Source organism: Scyliorhinus canicula, chromosome 18, assembly GCF_902713615.1.
Source record: "Scyliorhinus canicula chromosome 18, sScyCan1.1, whole genome shotgun sequence".
NCBI lineage: Eukaryota > Metazoa > Chordata > Chondrichthyes > Carcharhiniformes > Scyliorhinidae > Scyliorhinus > Scyliorhinus canicula.
Genome location: NC_052163.1, coordinates 9,175,618 through 9,197,429, shown reverse-complemented (window position 1 = coordinate 9,197,429; position 21,812 = coordinate 9,175,618). Strand labels below are relative to the sequence as shown.

General features: G+C 46.2%; 1 protein-coding gene across 1 annotated transcript in view; it reads right to left on the bottom strand.

Moving 5' to 3' along the window:
* Positions 1-17,826: 17,826 nt before the first annotated feature.
* Positions 17,827-21,812, bottom strand: part of LOC119953738 (voltage-dependent calcium channel gamma-1 subunit-like) — a 72,990-nt gene continuing 69,004 nt past the window's right edge. The window contains 1 exon segment of the mRNA XM_038778303.1: positions 17,827-18,157. Coding sequence (XP_038634231.1) covers positions 17,928-18,157 — 230 coding nt within the window. The 3' untranslated portion in view covers positions 17,827-17,927.

The following is a 21,812-nucleotide window of genomic DNA, read 5'->3' as shown; positions in this document are numbered from 1 at the left end:
TGAGCCATTCAATACGGCTTTACACTGGTCAGTCTTATTATTATTCAATACGGCTTTACACTGGTCAGTCTTATTATTATTCAATACGGCTTTACACTGGTCAGTCTTATTATTATTCAATACGGCTTTACACTGGTCAGTCTTATTATTCAATACGGCTTTACACTGGTCAGTCTTCTTATTATTCAGCCCAGAATTGCATCCATTTGCAAAAAATACTGGGGTGTTCTACTTTTTAAACCAATGTACTGCAATTGAAGACACCCTTACAGGAGCTGCTTTATTTGTAGATAATGGGATTTCAATTTTTATTTCCAGTGGGGTTCCTTGGATTGAGATGACACGTGTCCCACTCCTGACTATAAGCCAGATGCACAACAGCAGACCAAACCAACTCTCTCTCCCTTATTCATTTTTCCCTTCAATTCCTGCTCCAATGTGGGAGTTGATCTCCAGCAAGATAGCTCGGCCTTTTATAAGAACTCACTACATGAAGGAATTGTGTGCATCCCACTTTGCGCTCATGTTTGACTTTATACTTCTGGAAAGCATGAATAATGAAAGGGCGGTTTGACTTGTTGATGCATCACTTTAAACGAGCATCTTGTAGTTCCAAAAACGAAACTAGAGTCAAGTGAGATATTAACTCATGATTATTTTCCTTTTGGGTCAAGAAATGCTTAGCTCATTCTTTCAGTTGCCACCAAATAAGTCAAATCTAGAATGATCACATTATATGTATCGCACTTGGGGGCCTAAGACGTGTTGAAATTTGGTGTTGGCACTGTCCTAAGTAAAATTGGTGAGCCTAAATCTCTGATTGTGTTTATTTTGCTGTATAAAGACTACACTGGACAAGAGAGGTCTCGCATAAATGCAGTGAGCTAATATCTCTGACCCCGGGCCAACATTTTGTCGCCAGATCTTGTGTATATATAAAGCAACCCTCCAGTGCACAGGGAGTGAGGGCTCACTTATGGAGATAGTCTGGTGCTATGTTATAATAAAGGAATGGCAAAATAATTTCTGGAAATCCTCTCCAAGCTTCTGGCCCAATAGTTATGTGGGTATAAGTTTAAAAAGATGGCGGGACCAGGGATGACTGAATTTAAAGGTTGCAAGTCCAGAACAAACAACATCCAATACCTGGATTTCACCTTGTCAGAGAATCTAGAACTGGGGCCACTATTTAAAAAATAAAGGGTTAGCTCGTTGGCTGGTTCGAGACGTGGAGTGATGCCGAAAGTGCAGATTCTATTCCCGTACCGGCTGAAGTTATTCATGAAGGCCCACCTTCTCAACCTTCCTCAGGTTAAATCTCCAGCAGTCAACTCTCAAAGGGAAGAGTAGCCTATTGTCCTCTGGGACTGTGGCAACATTCACATGATATTCCTGGACCTCCCGTTTCTGCCCGTCTCTTTTACCCTTCCTCTATCCCAAAGAAACATTACCCAAAAGTTACACATTTTGCACGAAACAAAAATTGGGCTGAAATGCCATCTTGTATCCACTGTTTGGTTATGTTCATGAAGTATATTGTTGATGTGCTGCAGGATGGTGATGTGTTGAGTGTAAAGAGCTCCCCATTGTCTCCTGGCATCAAGTAGGCCTGGCCCACAGTATGAGGAGATGCCAATTGGGAACCATGTCTATGCTATATAACAGCCAATGCTATTTTATCCCTTCTTCAAAAAGAAAAGGGAACACTCAAGGCCCTGAACTACCCTTGTACAACTCCGAGCATTAAGATTATCTACCAGCTCTCTTAGCCTGAGGATGTTACAGGATATTAACTTGAAAAAAATCTCTATATATGGTTTAAATTGTTCATTTTTTCCTGTCTGCCAACTTTCTCCCCACCCTTCTTATGAAGGTGGTGACTCCTTGCAGGGGTACAGATTGTTGAGTGTCCATGCGGAAGTTCGTGTTAGTCAAGCCTGCATCTTGACTGAGTGTCAAGAGGCTGTTCAGTGGCTGAGCCCAGTCCTATTTTACCCATTGTTTGCACAACAATAACAATTTATAATAAAAACAAAACACTGGAAATACTCAGCAGGTCTGGCAGCATCTGCGGAGAGAGAAACGGGGTTAACATTTCGAGTCCAGACAATTCTTCTTCAAAACATTAACAGTATTTTGTTTTTAATAATTTATAGTGCCTTTAATGCAGTCAACATGTCCCAAGGGTGCTCACAGGCAACACTTTGCAGGGAATTGAAGAGGTATTAAAGAAACAAGCATGTTCTCAATAGAATGGTTACGGGGTGCTGAAACCAGATGTAACACCCGACCGACACCCCAGTGGAATTCAGCTAACTCTGGACAGACCAGAGATCGAAGATGAACCCTACTGGTTGGTATCTGCTGGGTAAACTCAATGAACTATCAAAAAAGCTGCTATCTCTTTTGTGAATATTTTCAAATGGCTTATTCTTGTAACAAATGGGCGGCATGGTGGCGCAGTGGCTAGCACTGCTGCCTCACAGTGCCGAGGACCCGGGTTCGATCCCGGCCCCAGGTCACTGTCCGTGTGGAGTTTGCACGTTTTCCCCTTGTCTGCGTGGGTTTCACCCCCACAACACAAAAAGATGTGCAGGGTAGGTGGATTGGCCACGCTAAATTGCTCCTTAATTGGGGGGGGGGGGGGGGGTGGAATTATTGGGCATTCTTAAAGATTTTGTTTTTAAATAATTTTTCTAAAAATTCCTGTAACAAATGGTATTTGTTATAAATTTTAATGGTATATCATTCCTATGCAGCCTTATTGGGAATTTGACAAGCTGCCCGGTACAAGTACTAATGTATTTTTATTTATTTGAGTGTCATTTATAGGGAATAAATTCCTTAAACCAATTCTGCACTGGTCCACTCTCTGGCGTTAACATTCATCTTTTCCATCCCACTTGTAAACTGTTCATCAGTTTGACAGCTGAAATGGCTGCTGCATTATTGTGCACAACTTTTAATGAATTTGCTTTTTAAGTTATTTTGTGGGAGCAAATGTGTCCACTCTGACCCTCACTCTTATGCCTCTTGCATGCTACAGTTTTTTGTTTTCAATTTCCCTACTTAATTTGCTGCTTGGAAGGTGCATCATGAATGAGGGAGACTGATTAGTCCATCTTGCCTTCATTTTATCACATCAACTTTAATTTAGACATCATCATTGATATAGGATATAGGAAGATGCCTCACAGGAGCATTATTAAACTAAAAGGACATATAAAGAGAGGGCTGGGAGATTGGTTTAGGGGAGGCGAGGGGCCAGATGGTACATTGAGGTAATTCCACTATGCTTTTGAACATTGATCGCTGAAGGAAACATCTTATTGTATTGAAGACTTGCGTTTTCCATTCGCTTATCCACCTTGTTCTGCCTCAATGTCCACTGCTTTTCAGACTGAAACCCCACTGGTTTCTGCAGTAACTCACATTCCTAATGGGACCCCAGTGGGACTGTACAGTGTCCCTATTCCTTTTTCTAATTTTTCTTCCAATTACGGGGCAATTTAGTGTGGCCAATCCACCTACCCTGCGCATCTTTGGGTTGTGGGAATGGGCACTGGAAGAATATGCAAACTCCACCTGGGCAGTGACCCAGGGCCGGGATGGAACCAGGGACCTCGGCGCCAGTAGACCAGTAGGTCCCGGAGCGATTCAGGACATCCCGCCCAGGCCAACACAGGAGCCACGTGGAACTCGTGCAATTCCCACGAATGCTGCCGTGTGATTCGTCGAGATTGACACTGGAGAACCTGACCAGCAGGAGGTGCATGTAGGCATTCCACTTCCCCACGCTCTCGTCCCAGGCAACAAGATTGCTCTGGTGCACGGCCATCCCATTGATGGATCGGCTGGGGCCAAAGGGGACCTGGGGGGGGGGAAGAGAGTGGCCTGGGGAGGCCATAGTGGGCAGTCAGCGACATGGCTGCCTTGCAGACTATGGAAATAGTCCATGCCCATACCCCGACTGCATAGGGCCCCCTCCTCTCTTCTCCCCCCCCCCCCCCCCCAAGCCCTGGCAGAAGCCCCTCGTCCAGTACAACTGTCAGCACACTATAGCGATGTTGGACACTTTCCGTACACCCCCCCCCCCCCCCCCCTCAGCAGCCACAGTGCCTGTTTACTGATTTTAAAAAACACAAGTGAACCTCGCCGTCGGTAATTCCTCCAGGCGGACGTGGAGCATCATGGAGGGGCCCAGAAATTGCCAGGTCAGGCCTGTTAATGATATGTCAATGGTGCTTACTGTATAGTGTGCATAGACACGCCAGTGTGCAGCGTGCAACACTTTCACGCCGATGTGGAGGCACCGGAGCATTCCATACGGCGCCCAGCGCAGGTTTCGATTTTCGGCTGACACGCGATTGTTCACCCAATCACGCTTCGTGATTCCAACGTCACTGGATGGAGAATCCTGCACCTGATTTTTGGTGATGGACCCGTTTTCAGCTGGATTTCTCAAACTACCACTCATAAATGTATTAAGAAATATTGTCTGAAACATTTTTAATACAGTGCCTGATTGTGCTGTGTCGTGGCAGGTTTGACATTTCGGTGATGGGCTGGAGAGGTTTGAGCAGACGTCTGAGCGGAAAAACCCCCAATAAACTAGCACAATATGGATAGAGGGGGTGGGGATGGTGGTTTTGGAGTTAGGGCCTTCAGGTTGGAGTCACCACGCTAGCAAGAAATGGGAGTGAACAGAGGTGGGGGGGGGGGGAGGGTGACTGGTGGTTAGCCAGTGTAGGGGGGGGGGGCGATGTGGCTGCTTTGAAGAGCGAGTTTGATCATGGAGGGTGGGGGCCGGATTCCGAGTGGGGATGGAGGTGGAGCCTGAGGGTGATTAGGGGGGGAGGGGAATCGGGGTTTGACTCGGGGGGGGGGGGAAGATCGCCATTCTGTTGAACAGGAAAACAGGGTTTACGAAGGCTGGGGAGGTGCAGGGCCCAGGGAGGTCTGTGATGGTGAATGGGGTGCTAGTGAGGACTCAGGTGGTGTTGGTGAATGTGTATGCGTCTAATTGGGACGATGCCAGGTTCATGAAGAGGCTATTGGGAGCGATTCCAGGTTTGGACTCTCACGAGCTGATTATGGGCGGGAGTGGGGGGTAGTTTAACTGTGTATTGGAGCTGAGAGTGGACGGGTCAAGCCCGAAGTCGATGGGTAGGTCCATAATGACATGAGAGCTGGGAAGGTTTATGGAGAGGATGGCGATGGTGGGCACCTGGGAGAGAGGACATACTTCTTCCCGCATGTGTATTCCTGGACTGATGTTTTTGTGTGATCCGGAGGGTGCTGATGGGGGTGGAAAGTGTGGAATATGCGGGAATAGTGATTCTGGACCACGTCCCGCACTATCTAGATGTGAGACTTTGTTTGGATCCAACGCAGGGGCCGGGGTGGAGGTTGGATTGGGGGCTCTTTGCCGACCAGGAGTTCTGTGGGAAGATGGCAATGGCGATTAAGAATTATGTTGAGCTTAATCAGAATGTGGAGGTTTTGGCAGCCACGTTGGAGGCCTTGAAGGCGGTGGTCTGGGCAAATTATTTTGTTCAAGGCCCGTGAGAATAGGATGGGGAGGGACGGACCCATTAGAAACCATAGGCTGAATCATGGCCTTACTGGAGAGGTTTGGGGCCTATTTGGGTTACAAATTGAATGTAGAGAAAAGCGAGGTGTTTCCGGTGAATACAGCAGGGCGGGGGGCTGAACTGGGGGGCACTGCCATTTAAGGTGGCAAGGGAGCGGTTCCAGTTCCTGAGGATTTGGGTGATGTGCGAGTGAACACGATGCGCAAGTGGAATTTGAAGGGGCTGGTGAGGAAGTTAAGGGGGACCTTAAAAGGTGGGGCGCTCGGTACCTGCCGTTGGTAGGGCGGGTGCAGGTGGTGAAGGTGAAGATACTGCCAAGATCCCTGTTTGTGTTTCAGTCCCTCACGACTTTCCTCCCCAAGGCCTTAGATGTATTAATCTCGGGATTTGTGTGGGCAGGGAAGGTGAAGAGGGCTCTGTTGCAAAGGCGGGAAGGGGGGCTGGTGCTCCTGAATTTATTGCATTACTATTGGGCAGCAAATGTGGAGGTGAGGCGATGGTGGGAGGGGGCAGATTGGGTCAGGTTCGAGGAGGAGTCTTGCAAGGGTACGGGCCTGAGGGTTTGGTGATGGCCCCCCTGCTGTTCGCCCCGAGGACGAATACAAGGAGTCCGGGAGTTGGAACCAGCCAAGGAGGCACTTTAAACTGAGTCACATGTCGGTGATGATTCCACTGTGTGTAGCAGGGGACCTGTCTATTTTGGGCACCCAGCTCAATAAAACCTGGGCAAGCTTCATGGGAAGTGCCCAAGTTGTTTTCGTCAGGATCCTCCCTTGGACTCTGCCAGATGATGGCGGGTCTCTGCTCCCTAATCTCGCTTTTCCTCCTCTTCAGTTGCCACCTCCGCAAGTTCCGTGGCTCGACCCCCCCCCCCCCCCCCCCCCCCCCCCATTAATCGCACTGGGTGGCCAGAGGGCAGCAACTCCCACTCCTGAAGTTAAAACCCAACCACAACTGGTCGGATGTATTGCTGCAGGTTTCACCCCGTAACCTCCGACCCGCCCATCAGGCTGACGATCCCCCAAAACTATCTTTTTTTGAACTTGGGTTGCATAAGAACATAAGAACTAGGAGCAGGAGTAGGCCATCTGGCCCCTCGAGCCTGCTCCGCCATTCAATTAGATCATGGCTGATCTTTTGTGGACTCAGCTCCACTTTCCGGCCCGAACGCCATAACCCTTAATCCCTTTATTCTTCAAAAAACTATCTATCTTTACCTTAAAAACATGTAATGAAGGAGCCTCAACTGCTTCACTGGGCAAGGAATTCTATAGATTCACAACCCTTTGGGTGAAGAAGTTCCTCCTAAACTCAGTCCTAAATCTACTTCCCCTTATTTTGAGGCTATGCCCCCTAGTTCTGCTGTCACCCGCCAGTGGAAACAACCTGCCCGCATCTATCCTATCTATTCCCTTCATAATTTTAAATGTTTCTATAAGATCCCCCCTCATCCTTCTAAATTCCAACGAGTACAGTCCCAGTCTACTCAACCTCTCCTCATAATCCAACCCCTTCAGCTCTGGGATTAACCTAGTGAATCTCCTCTGCACACCCTCCAGCGCCAGTACGTCCTTTCTCAAGTAAGGAGACCAAAACTGAACACAATACTCCAGGTGTGGCCGCACTAACACCTTATACAATTGCAACATAACCTCCCTAGTTTTAAACTCCATCCCTCTAGCAATGAAGGACAAAATTCCATTTGCCTTCTTAATCACCTGTTGCACTTGTAAACCAACCTTCTGTGACTCATGCACTAGCACACCCAAGTCTCTCTGAACAGCGGCATGCTTTAATATTTTATCGTTTAAATAATAATCCCGTTTGCTGTTATTCCTACCAAAATGGATAACCTCACATTTGTCAACATTGTATTCCATCTGCCAGACCCGAGCCCATTCACTTAACCTATCCAAATCCCTCTGCAGACTTCCAGTATCCTCTGCACGTTTTGCTTTACCACTCATCTTAGTGTCATCTGCAACTTGGACACATTGCCCTTGGTCCCCAACTCCAAATCATCAATGTAAATTGTGAACAATTGTGGGACCAACACGGATCCCTGAGGGACACCACTAGCTACTGATTGCCAACCAGAGAAACACCCATTTATCCCAACTCTTTGCTTTCTATTAATTAACCAATCCTCTATCCATGCTACTACTTTACCCTTAATGCCATGCATCTTTATCTTATGCAGCAACCTTTTGTGTGGCACCTTGTCAAAGGCTTTCTGGAAATCCAGATATACCACATCCATCGGCTCCCCGTTATCTACTGCACTGGTAATGTCCTCAAAAAATTCCACTAAATTAGTTAGGCACGACCTGCCTTTTACGAACCCATGCTGCGTCTGCCCAATGGGACAATTTCTATCCAGATGCCTCGCAATTTCTTCCTTGATGATAGATTCCAGCATCTTCCTTATTACCGAAGTTAAACTCACTGGCCTATAATTTCCTGCTTTCTGCCTACCTCCTTTTTTAAACAGTGGCGTCACGTTTGCTAATTTCCAATCCACCGGGACCACCCCAGAGTCTAGTGAATTTCGGTAAATTATCACTAGTGCATCTGCAATTTCCCTAGCCATCTCTTTTAGCACTCTGGGATGCATTCCATCAGGGCCAGGAGACTTGTCTACCTTTAGCCCCATTAGCCTGCCCATCACTCCCTCCTTAGTGATAACAATCCTCTCAAGGTCCTCACCTGTCATAGCCTCATTTCTATCAGTCGCTGGCATGTTATTTGTGTCTTCCACTGTGAAGACCGACCCAAAAAACCTGTTCAGTTCCTCAGCCATTTCCTCATTTCCCATTATTAAAACTCCCTTCTCATCCTCTAAAGGACCAATATTTACCTTAGCCACTCTTTTTTGTCTTATATATTTGTAAAAACTTTTACTGTCTGTTTTTATATTCTGTGCAAGTTTACTCTCATACTCTATCTTACTCTTCTTTATAGCTTTTTTAGTAGCTTTCTGTTGCCCCTAAAGATTTCCCAGTCCTCTAATCTCCCAGCAATCTTTGCCACTTTATATGCTTTTTCCTTCAATTTGATACTCTCCCTTATTTCCTTAGATATCCACGGTCGATTTTCCCTCTTTCTTCCGTCCTTCCTTTTTGTTGGTATAAACCTTTGCTGAGCACTGTGAAAAATTGCTTGGAAGGTTCTCCACTGTTCCTCAACTGTTCCACCATAAAGTCTTAGCTCCCAGTCTACCTTAGCTAGTTCTTCTCTCATCCCCTTGTAATCTCCTTTGTTTAAACACAAAACACTAGTATTTGATTTTACTTTCTCACCCTCCATCTGTATTTTAAATTCCACCATATTGTGATCGCTCCTTCCGAGAGGATCCCTAACTATGAGATCATGAATCAATCCTGTCTCATTACACAGGACAAGATCTAGGACCGCTTGTTCCCTCGTAGGTTCCATTACATACTGTTCTAGGAAACTATCGCGGATACATTCTATAAACTCCTCCTCACGGTTGCCTTGACCGACCTGGTTAAACCAATCGACATGTAGATTAAAATCCCCCATGATAACTGCTGTACCATTTCTACATGCATCAGTTATTTCTTTGTTTATTGCCTGCCCCACCATCTCGCTACTATTTGGTGGCCGATAGACTACTCCCATCAGTGACTTTTTCGCCTTACTATTCCTGATTTCCACCCAAATAGATTCAACCTTATCCTCCATAGCACCGATGTCATCCCTTACTATTGCCCGGATGTCATCCTTAAATAACAGAGAAACACCACCTCCCTTACCATCCACTCTGTCCTTCCGAATAGTTTGATACCCTCGGACATTTAACTCCCAGTCGTGACCATCCTTTAACCATGTTTCAGTAATGGCCACTAAATCATAGTCATTTACGATGATTTGTGCCACCAACTCATTTACTTTATTCCGAATACTACGAGCATTCAGGTAAAGTACACTTATGTTGGTTTTTTTAACCTCTGTTTTGAATCTTAACATCTCCAGTTTTATTCCTATTGTTATTACTGGGCCTATTCACTGTGCTCCCCTCAGTCACTGTACCTTGTACTGTCGCCCTTATGGATTTCTGACTATGTCTTCTCTGCCTTGCACTTTTCCCCTTACTTCCTTTTGTTTCTGTCCCTGTTTTACTACCTTCCAACTTCCAGCATTGGTTCCCATCCCCCTGCCACATTAGTTTAAACCCTCCCCAAAAGCTCTAGAAAACACCCCCCCTAGGACATCGGTTCCAGTCCTGCCCAAGTGCAGACCGTCCGGTTTGTACTGGTCCCACCTCCCCCAGAACCGGTCCCAATGCCCCAGGAATTTGAATCCCTCCCTCTTGCACCATCTCTCGAGCCACGCATTCATCCTATCTATCCTGACATTCCTACTCTGACTAGCTCGTGGCACTGGTAGCAATCCTGAGATTACTACCTTTGAGGTCCTACTTTTTAGTTTAACTCCTAACTCCCTGAATTCCGCTTGTAGGACCTCATCCCGTTTTTTACCTATATCGTTGGTGCCTATGTGCACCACGACAGCTGGCTGTTCACCCTCCCCCCCCCCCCCCCCCCCAGAATGTCCTGCAGCCGCTCCGAGACATCCTTGACCCTTGCACCAGGGAGGCAACATACCATCCTGGAGTCTCGATTGCGTCCACAGAACCGCCTGTCTATTCCCCTTACGATCGAGTCTCCTATCACTATAGCCCTGCCATTTTTCTTCCTGCCCTGCTGTGCAGCAGAGCCAGCCACGGTGCCATGAACCTGGCTGCTGCTGCCTTCCCCTGGTGAGCCATCTTCCTCAACAGTATCCAAAGCGGTATATCTGTTTTGCAGGGAGATGACCGCAGGGGACACCTGCACTGCCTTCCTACTCTTGCTCTTTCTTTTGGTCACCCATTTTCTATCTCCCTCAGTAACCTTCACCTGCGGTGTGACCAACTCGCTAAACGTGCTATCCACGACCTCCTCAGCATCGCGGATGCTCCAAAGTGAGTCCATCCGCAGCTCCAGAGCCGTCAAGCGGTCTAACAAGAGCTGCAACTGAACACACTTCTTGCACGTGAAGGAGCCAGGGACAGTGGACGTGTCCCTGAGCTCCCACATCGCACACGAGGAGCATGACACGGGTCTGGGATCTCCTGCCATGTCTTAAACCCTTGGTAAACTTAAACAACTACAGTTGGCAGCAGAGTCATGCGAGTTATGTTTTCATTCGTGGTGACTTCAGGACACGCGGGCGAAGGTTAGCAACCTGCCCTCACCATTCCTGAGCCTCTGTTAACCTCCCCGCCTATTTTACCAGGATTGATGGAGTAGATATTGAAAGGCTGGGGGAGTTGTGTGAAGTCTTTGTGCATCTCTATGAAGTTCTTGCAATAAAGGTCATATAGATGATTCATTGATTCTGAAATGCTTTTTTTGCACAATTTGTTAATTTATTTTTAACTCAAGAAATGCCAAAAAATCAGGAAAGAAATGTCAGTTCTTTTTCAAAATGACAATTTTACAAGCATATTGGAAGTAAGATCAAATTAAACCAGTCATTAAGACATAAGGTCAGTTTAAGAATGGTAAGTGCTCCCCTGACCATTATGCTACAATATAATAGTTAAACAAATATTATTTGATAACATGCATAAGTTGCTGATTATTGTCCAGTGGCATGGTAGCACAGTGGTTAGCACTGTTGCTTCAACGCGCCAGGGACCCGGATTCAATTCCCAACTTGGGTCACTGCCTTGCAGAGTCTGCACATTATCCCTGTGCCTCTGTGTTTACTCCGGGTGCTCCGGTTTCCTCCCACAAGTCCCAAAATACTTGCCTGTTAAGTGAATTGGAAAGTCTGAATTCTCCCTCTGTGTACCCGAACAGGCGCCGGAGTGTGGCGACTGGGGGATTTTCACAGTAACTTCATTGCAGTGTTAATGTAAGCCTAATTGTGACACTAATAAAGATTGTTAGCTGCTGGCTACCATGGACTTAAATTATATTAGTTCAAATATTGGTGTGCTACATGATGGTAATCATTTTACAATACTTTAATGATCATAATGTCTTCGAGAATTATTCTAGTTTAGCATCACTAATGGAACAGAGGTGACTTCTGACAGTGACGGAGAGAAACTGCACCTGATCTTGTAACAAGTCTTACAGCCCAAGAAGACACCAGGTTCAATCCCAAATCGGTACAGCTGGAATGACATTCGGATGCAATATTTGACTCGATGCTTAGACTGGTGGGGGAACAATCAAGTAGGCTTCCTACTCTTGAAGTATATCCTGAAAGTCCTTGTGGGACGTGCATCTGTAAACGTGACTGCGATACCCCATTGCCAAATGGCCTGCCAGCATTCTCAGTCGAGAGACTTTGCATGAAGAACAGACAATTGAGAAAAGTGCCAGACCACTTTGCTATCACCTGTGCAACTGTCTCCCAGCAGAATATTTTTGTATGAATTTCTAAAGAAGGGTGGAATAGAAACAAAATTTACATTCTGTTTGAGGCAGAGAGGAGTGGGTCTGAGACTTTGTTTTTAAACTTAAATAAAGGCAATTGTGAAGGCATAAAAGTTGAGCTGGCTAATGTGAGTGGCCAAATGAGGTTAACGGATAGGTGAATAGAAATACAGTGGCAAACATTCAAGGGCATATTTCAGAATGTACATGCTGAGTAAGGCCAGGTCTAAGGGACAGACCCACTATCCATGGTTAACCAGAGAGGCTAAAGATAGTATCAAACTTTCTTTTTTTTTAAATTTAGTGTACCCAAATCATTTTTTCCAATTAAGGGGCAATTTAGTGTGGCCAATCCACCTACCCTGCACCTCTTTGGGTTGTGGGGGTGAAACCCACGCAAACACGGGGAGAATGTGCAAACTCCACATGGACAGTGACCCAGAGCCGGGATCGAACCTGGGACCTCGGCGCCATGAGGCTGCAGTGCTAACCTATAGTATCAAACTTAATGAAAAAGGATATAATTGTGCAAAAACAGGTGATTAGACAGAATATAAGGAACAACGAAGAATGACTGAAAGATTAATAAGGAGGCAAAATAAGAGTACAAGAGAAAGCAGCCAGATATATAAAAACAGTTTTTTAAAATAAATATTTCAAAAAGAAAAACGATAACAAAGTGAGTGTTGGTCCTATAGAAAGTGATTCTGGAGAATTGATGATAGATGGCAGATGGATTGTACAGGTATTTTGCATCAGTCTTCACCGTAGAGGATGGAAGGAACATCCCAGAAGCAGTTATAGATCAGGAAACGGAAGGGAGGGAGGAACTCAGGAAAATTACAATCACTAGGTAAGTGGCACTGAGTGAAGTGTTGGAGCTGGGGGCTGACAAATGCCTGGGTCCTGATGGGACTTCATCCTCGGGTCTTAAAAGAAGTGGCTAGTCAGATAGTCGATGTTTGGTTTTAATTTTCCCAAAACCTAGATTCGGGGAAGGTTTCATTAGATTGAAAGATAGCAAAAGGGAGGGAGATGGAAAGTGGGAAATACAGGATAGTTAGCTTAACATATTATAGGCAAAATGTTTGAAGCTATTATTGAAGAACTTGGATAAGCTCAAGGTAATCAGGCAGTGTCAACATGGTTTTGTGAAAGGAAAATCATGTTTAATCAAGTTATTGGAGTTTTAGGGCAGCACTGTGGTGCAGTGGTTAGCACTACTGCCTCTCAGCATTGAGGTCCCAGGATTGATCCCTTCCTCGAGTCACTGTCCGTGTGGAATTTGCACATTCTCCCCGTGTCTGCGTGGGTCTCACCCCCACAACCCAAAGATCTACAGGCTAGGTGGATTGGCCATGCTGAATTGCCCCTAAATTGGGGGGTGGGGGGAAATTAATTGAATATTCTAAATTTATAATTTTAAAAAAGTTATTGGAGTTATTTCAGGAAGTGTCAGGTGCTGTGTATAAAGGGGAATTGGTGAATGTCCAGAAGGAATTTGATAAATTGCCTCATCAAAAGTTATTGCGGAAAATAAAAGCTCATGGGATTCGGAGTAACATATTGGCATGGAATAGGAGATTGGCTAGCCAACAGGAAACAGAGTCGGCATAAATGGGTATTTTTCAGGTTGGGAAGATGTAATGAGTGATGTGCCACAGAGATCAGTTTGTATAAATGATTTAGATGAAGGGATTGAAGAGCTAGTTTCCAAGTTTTCCTACATACAAAGATAGGTCGGAAAATAAATTGTGAAAGGAGGGAAGGAGTTGCAAAAAGTAGATTGGTTAAGTGAGCGGGCAAAGATCGGCAAATGGAGTATAATGTGGGAAAATTTGAAATTGCCCATTTCAGAAGGAAGAGACAACAAAGACGCTTATGAGGTAATTGTTCTTTCTCTGAAGATTGTGAGCCTTTGGAACTCTTTTAATGAAAATGTTGGTGACTATTTTTAAGACAGGTGGATGGATTTGTGATGGCAAGGGGGGCAGGGATAGGTTATCGGGGGGTAGGCGAGATGCAGATTTGAGGTTATTATTAGATCAGCCATGATCTTATTAAACGGTGGAGCAGGCTTGAGGGGCTGAATGGCTCCTTGTTGGTACATTTGTAAAATATCCCTCAGCTAAGCGGTTTTCATTTTAAAACTCTTGACACAGCAACCATGTCCTTATCTGAGTGTTACACTAGGTATCCCTTACTGAATCACTGAACCTTTCACTCTGTCTCTGGCAATTTCTCATGACAAAAGAAACCAGGTAATAACTGAACTGAACTTTTTCCAGGTACCTTAGGGTGAGAATGCTCCCTCCATATGGAGAAGAACTGGCTATTAAATCAATTGAGACAAATTATCCATTTGTCCAAACACAAAATACTGCGGATGGTGGAAATCCGAGATAAAAACAGAAAATGCTGAATAAAGAGCAGAAATTCTGATGCAACTTCATCAACTTTAAATGTTAACTCTGTTTCTCCCTCTCATGATGCTCTCTGGCCTGCTGCGTATTTCCCGCATTATTTTGTTTGGCTACAATTTGGTCATTGGTGTTTCCACATCCTTTCATCCAAATTTATTCGATTGCCCCTAAAACCCAAGCCCTGATGGGCTACCTGACTGTGACTGGACAAGGAGAGGGCTGTTTGGCTGTTCCGTTTAAGTGAGTTAAATGCCAGCTGTGCCCAAGCCTATATTATGAATTGGAGCTGCCAATTGGTTGAATGAGCTTTGTCTGTGCAGCGAGATAGAGAGCGGGCCCTACAATAGACAACTCTACCCATGAGATATTCAGTAATTTGGAGACTTCAAACTCAAACATAGGTATCCATAGCGATGGAACATCCAGCTAACCAAAATACTTTATAATCTGAGTTTAACTGTTAGACGCTGAGGGGGGAACATTCACCGTCCAGGTAATGTGCATTTGACAAAATATGGGCTGGTACCAAGACTTTGGGTTGCATAGTGGTTCGCATTGCTGCCTCTCAGCGCCAGGGACCCAGTTTCAATTCCAGCCTTGGTTGACTGTGTGGAGTTTGCACTTTCTCCCCGTGTCTGCGTGGGTTTCCTCCGGGTGCTCTGGTTTCCTCCCACAGTCCAAAGATGTGCAGGTTAGGTGGATTGGCCGTGATAAATTGCCCTTAGTGACTAAAAGCTTAGGTGACAATATTGGCTTATGGGGACGGGGTGGGGGCGTAGGCCTAGGTGGAGTGCTCTTTCAGAGGGACTGTACAGACTCGATGGGCAGAATGGCCTCCTTCTGCACTGTAGTGATTCTATGAATTTTGCTGAAGTTAGCCGCACTGCATGCATTTTTGAAAAACTTAATCACTTGGCCTTAAGGGAAGCGTACAGAACAGAAGTAGGAACCAGAATAGACCATTCAGTACCTCGAGCCTGCTTCATCAATCCAATTAGATTAGGAGTGATTTGTATCTGAACTCCATTTAACTGCCTCAGTAGAAATAACACAAATTAGGTCAGCGCACAATGTTCAAGAGACTCAATGTTCACAACCAATATGGCAAAGAGCCTCTGCAGATTTCAGAGGTGACATGGCTGGATTGAGGAAAAATGTCACAGAGAAGACGGAGCAGGGATAAAGGAGGGGAAAGGGATGGGGAGGTGACAGAGTGGGCTGGATCATCTCTGCTTGTTAGGTCCACCAGGCAGAGCAACATTTCCACAACGACCAATATCCTGACTCCGGGAAAACTCCCAGCCCATTTCAGGGACGACTCAAATTCCACCTCCAACAGAATCTCTGTCTCGTTTCTTTACAGGAGAAGGTTGTGTGCATGTTAATGATAAGGGCTGCCTTGCAGTTAATATGCAAATGCATGCTCAAATCACAGAGAAACATTAATTAATGCATTGTGTCTCCAGGTGGTGAAATCATGGATTTATAAAATAGTCCAGTGCTCAAATGGTGGTTCAGCTGCAGACCCCTGATTTTATTTTTTGGGGGTTTTTCCCCCTGATTATTCTTGTCGGACAATATGTTGAATCATTTGAAGCTGTTCTTCCTGAATTAATGGATTAAAGCCATCAACGAAAGGGCAGCACGGTGGCGCAGTGGGTTAGCCCTGATGCCTCACGCCGCCGAGGTCCCAGGTTCGATCCCTGCCCTGGGTCACTGTCCGTGTGGAGTTTGCACATTCTCCTCGTGTTTGCGTGGGTTTCGCCCACACAACCCAAAGATGTGCAGGGTAGGTGGATTGAACACACTAAATTGCCCCTTTAATTGGAAAAATGAATTGGGTACTCTTTTTAAAAAATAAAAATAAAAATTTTTTAAACCATCAATAATATCAATGTCACACACGAGCAAGGTCAGAGCCAGGACGGGGATGCTGGTTAAACTGCACTGTTAGTTTGTCAATGGATTCAACCAGGTTTTCCATCAGAAATATACTTTGACTATTTACACACATTCCTCAGTAAATATTGTTATAAACACACCAATATTTGTCCTACGTTTAAAAAAAACTTGCAATGAACTGTTTAAGATTCAGATGTCTCGGGAATCTGGAGAGATAAGTGATGCTTTTACTCAATACAAACGGGAGATGTTGTGCGGATCTGAATTTGTTAACCTTTCCAGCCAGTCTGGATTGGCTGGTTTGAGGCTCCGTGGTTGTGGGAATACAGAGGATTCTGAATGATCTTGGACAACAGGGAGGCAACCCCCCCCCCCCTCCTCCCAACCCGACACTGCTGCAAATTAAACTATAAATATTCAAACAGAGCCTCGTAGGAGGAGTGAGCTGGAAACAGTGCTGATGATGCTGCCACAGGCAGTACAGAGAGAGTCAGAACCCCCATCAATGACTCACTGTTCAGTGTCTTTATTCTCACCCCACTGAAGAAATAATGAATAAAATAGGAAGAAAAAAAAATGTGCAGCAGGCAGCTGGGAATAGAGGATGAGAGGTTAACAATCAGGCAGTTCGGGTGGCGTGGTGGCGCAGTGGTTAGCATTGCTGCCTACGACGCTGAGGACCTGGGTTCGAATCCTGGCCCTGGGTCACTATCCGTGTGGAATTTGCACGTACTCCCCGTGTCTGCGTGGGTTTCACCCCCACAACCCAAAGATGTGCAGGATAGGTAGATTGGCCACTCTAAATTGCCCCTTAATTGGAAAAAATAATTGGGTACTCTAAATTAAAAAAAAACAATCAGGCAGTTAGGGCAGCACGGTGGCCTAGTGGTTAGCACAACCGCCTCACGGCGCTGAGGTCCCAGGTTCGATCCCGGCTCTGGGTCACTGTCCGTGTGGAGTTTGCACATTCTCCCCGTGTCTGCGTGGGTTTCGCCCCCACAACCCAAAAATGTGCAGAGTAGGTGGATTGGCCACGCTAAATTACCCCTTAATTGGAAAAAATAATTGGGTAATCTAAATTTTTAAAAAAAAATCAGGCAGTTTGTTAACCCCACTCTCCAATTAAAACGCTGAACATTTCAGCATCTTCCTGGTGCTGGAAACACTCAGAGGCCCAGACAACCTCTGTGGGGAGAGAAACACAGAATCCGAACTGACGTTTCCACTCCAACACTGTGGTAGAGACGTTAACCCAGCTTCCCTCCCCACAGGAGCTGACTGACCTGGTGAGTTTATCCAGCACCTCCCCCCCCCCCCCCCCCCCCCCCCCCCCCCCCCCCTCGTGTTCTCAAACTTTCATTTCCCATTTCCAGCTGCCACAAAAAGTTTAAAAATAGGCAAAGGATGTTAACCAAACTTCTTTGTAATTTAAGGTATAGATTTCTGGAGAGCCTCTCTCTCTCTCTGCTCCCCAACATTGACCGCCCACATCCATCGCTGCCTGCGAAACAGTTCTTACAAAGTGGATGCTTTGCTGTGTTCAGCTGTGCCCCTCACTGGTGATCTGGCGGGGCGTCCATGCACGACTCCCATGGGTTCTGGGGCATCTGTGGCAGAGAGATCAGGAGGAGGGCAATCCCCCCGATGAAAAGGATGACAAAGGCGGAGCTGGCACAGGCGAAGGACCAGGAATAGTGGTACTGGATCCAGATGGTCTCCTTGCTATCGATCATTCGCTTCACCGACTGCCGCATCACCTCCACTGAAATGATGATGCAGAGCCCTGTGGGAAAGACAACAGGCACAATGAGTCAGCGCCCCCATCCAAAAAAACACGCATTCCCGCCCCTCTCCACATGGGGGCAGCTCAGCTCCTTGCGCACGGGGGTGAGAGGGTTGTATTGTCTGATGGACCTTCCGCAGAAACCTCCCAACACCCGGGAGGTTCCCCCGTGGTTGTAATTCCAATCGTTTCAGAGCGATTTCCAACCTTAAATGGAAAGTTTTACCGTAACCTCCCAATAAACCACCCCTTCCCATCCCCCCAACAAAGGTTTAATCGCATCATGTGGCAAGTAGATGATGTGGGCGGCACGGTAGCACAGTGGTTAGCACTGTTGCTTCACAGCGGCATTGTCCCGGGTTCGATTCCCGGCTTGGGTCACTGTGCGGAGTCTGCACGTTCCCCCTTTGTCGGCATGGGTTTCCTCCGGGTGCTCCGGTTTCCTCCCACAAGTCCCGGAATACGTGCTTGTTAGGTGAATTGGACATTCTGAATTCTCCCTCTGTGTACCCGAACAGGTGTTGAAATGTGGCGACTTGGGGCTTTTCACAGTAACTTCATTGCAGTGTTAATGTAAGCCTGCTTGTGACAATAATAAAAAATATTATTATTTATGTTGAACTCACTGAAGTTCAGAAGAATGAGAAGGGATCTCATAGAAACCTATAAAATTCCAACTAGACAGGATAGATGCAGGAAGGTTGTTCCCGATGGTTGGGATGTCTGGAACCAGGGGTCACAGTCTGAGGATACGGGAATATGGGAAAGACCATTTAGAACTGAGATGAGTAATTTCTTCACCCAGAGAGTGGTGAGCCTGTGGAATTCACTACTGCAGACATTGCAGATCAAAGCAGTGTATGTTATTAAGAAGCAGTTAGATACAGCTCTTGGGGCTACAGGGATTACAGGATATGGGGGGAAAGTGGGATTAGGCTATTGTGTTGGATGATCAGCCGTGATCATAATGAACATCAGAGCAGGTTCGAAGGGCTGAATGGCCTCCTCCTGTTCCTATTTTCTGTGTTGTGTACAGTGTTTTGACCTTCTATCCAGTGCCTCACTGGTGCCATCAAGGATGAGGAGCGTGGCCCACATCCCAGATCCATCCTATTTATTTTCAGGGAGCCACAATTTTCCATCCAGTCAGAATTCCGACCCGATGCTGCGTTACCCCAAGGAAATCAGTTTGTTCACCATCGTCCATGAAGAACTGAACCATGGACAGTGAAGTCTTCAGTGAGAGATGTCTAGCCATCAGCTGTGGACTACATGACTCCATGGCTCTTTATCCTTCGCTTAATTTACAACAAATGAGTAATTGCAATGATTAAAGTAAGCTTGCTCAGAGATTGGGGAACAACAGGAGAGCTGTACAGACCATGGAATAGTGCCCTGTGCCTGGTGGCTGACGGGCAGTATCCCACTGGGAGGAGGGAATGAAAAGTATTGGCCGAGATGGTGACAGTTCAGGACATCCTGTGACACACCCTATTAGATTTGTTCATGCATGTTCATGCATGTTTAGATTCAAAGATAAATTGCCCACAGAGTTGCTAGAAGTGGGAGTGGAATACTGTGAACCGTTTTAGGGCAGCACGGTAGCACAGTGGTTAGCACTGTGTCTTCACAGCGCCAGGGTCCCAGGTCGATTCCCCGCTGGGTCACTGTCTGTGCGGAGTCTGCACGTTCTCCCCGTGTCTGCGTGGGTTTTCTCTGAGTGCTTCGGTTTCCTCCCACAGTCCAAAGACGTGCAGGTTAGGTGGATTGGCCATGATAAATTGCCCCTTAGTGTCCAAAAAAGGTTAGGAGGAGTTATTGGATTACAGGGATAGGGTGGAAGTGAGGGCTCAAGTGGGTCGGTGCAGACTGGATGGGCCGAATGGCCTCCTTCTGCACTGTGTGTTCTATGTCTATGTTTTGGTCCCCTGGATATCCTGGGATTGGAGGCAGTCCCGGAAAGATTCACTTGGTTGATCCCGGGTGTGGAGAGATTTTCTTATGAGGAGAGGTTGGATCTGTCCTCATTGGAGTTTAAAGGAATGAAAGGCGACCTTATTGAGACATATCGGATTCTCGGGAGGCTCGGCAGTCTCGTTGCTGAGAGAATGATTCCTGTGTGGGAGAGTCTACAACTAGAGGGCATCCAATCAGAGTAAGGGGGTCACCCATTTAAGTCAGAGACGAGGAGGAATTTCTTCTCTCAGAGGGGAGTGAATCTGTGGGATTCTTGACCGCAGAGAGCTGTAGAGGCTGGGGCGTTAATATGTTCCAGGCTGAGAGAGACAGACTTTTAATCAGTAAGCGATCAACGTTTATGGGAATTGGGCGAGAAAGTGGAGGATTATCCTATCAGATCAGTCATGATCTGGTTGACTGGTGCAGCAGACTCGATGGGCTGAATGGCCTACTTCTGCCCCGATGTCTTACAGCAGCTGCAGTATGAGACGGAGACACAAGGGCATTGAAATTAAAGATTTTGAGAAATAAGCAAAGGAGGAGGGTAAAATAGAAGGGGTGAATTAATTGTCAAAAGAGATAGAAATAAAGGGAGGGAATTAAAGATTGGATGAAGAGAAAGGGGAAAGACAGAGGTAAGAAAAAAAAATTATAATTTGGCAGGTTTAAAATCGGCAACAGCCATTCACTATCTGAATAGTTGATAGTTTTTTAATGGTCACTTTCTGGGCAAGAGAGGTTGACTGGTGGTCATTAAGAATGATCCTGACATTAAAAGAGTGCTTACACTGCAAGCCACTGTGTGTAACTATTTAAAGAAATTCTAACAGCAAACGGATGTCCAAATGCAGCAACTTACTTATCAGACACACGGGGAGTTTGAGAGCCAGATGTCACTTTCAGTAAGTTAATGGTGATGCAGTGCAAGTCATTGAAAAACGTGGAGTAATTGAAAATCCACGGGACATCTCTTCCTCGCTACACATTGCCGGGGGAGTTACACATTAATAACAGCGAGCGTTGTCCAAACACAGGGAAAATTGGGCCATTCAGGAAAGTATTCCGAGTGCGCTCTCTGGAATTTTTCACCCATATATCTCTTTTTTTAAACGCATTTTATTCAAACTTCTATCTTAGCAGGTTACAGCAAATAAACACCCCGGGAAACATTTTTCCCAACAATCAACTATACAGTTTGTACAGATTTTCCTCCTTTTCCAAACCCCCCTGCGACGAAAAGCTCCTCAAACACGGTCACAAACATCCCCCACCTTTTCTCAAACTCCCCTGCTGAGCCCCTTAACTCATACTTTATCTTCTCTAACTGCAGGAAGTCATACAGGTCACCCAACCAGGCTGCTACCCCCGGTGGCGATGCCGACCGCCACTCCAGCAAAATTCATCGCCGTGCAATCAGAGAGGCAAAGGCCATGACATCGTCCTTCCTCCTCTCCACGAGCTCCGGCTTCTCTGAAACCCCAATATCACCACCAAAGGGTCCGGGTCCACTCCCTCCTCCACTATCCTGGCTAAGACTGTGAACACTCCTGCCCAGAATCTTCCCAATTTTTCACAACCCCAAAACATGTGCGTACGATTCGCTGGCTCCCGTCCACACCTCTCACACTCATCTGCTACCCCCTGAAAGAACCCACTCATTCTCGCCCGAGTCACATGCACCCTGTGCACCACCTTA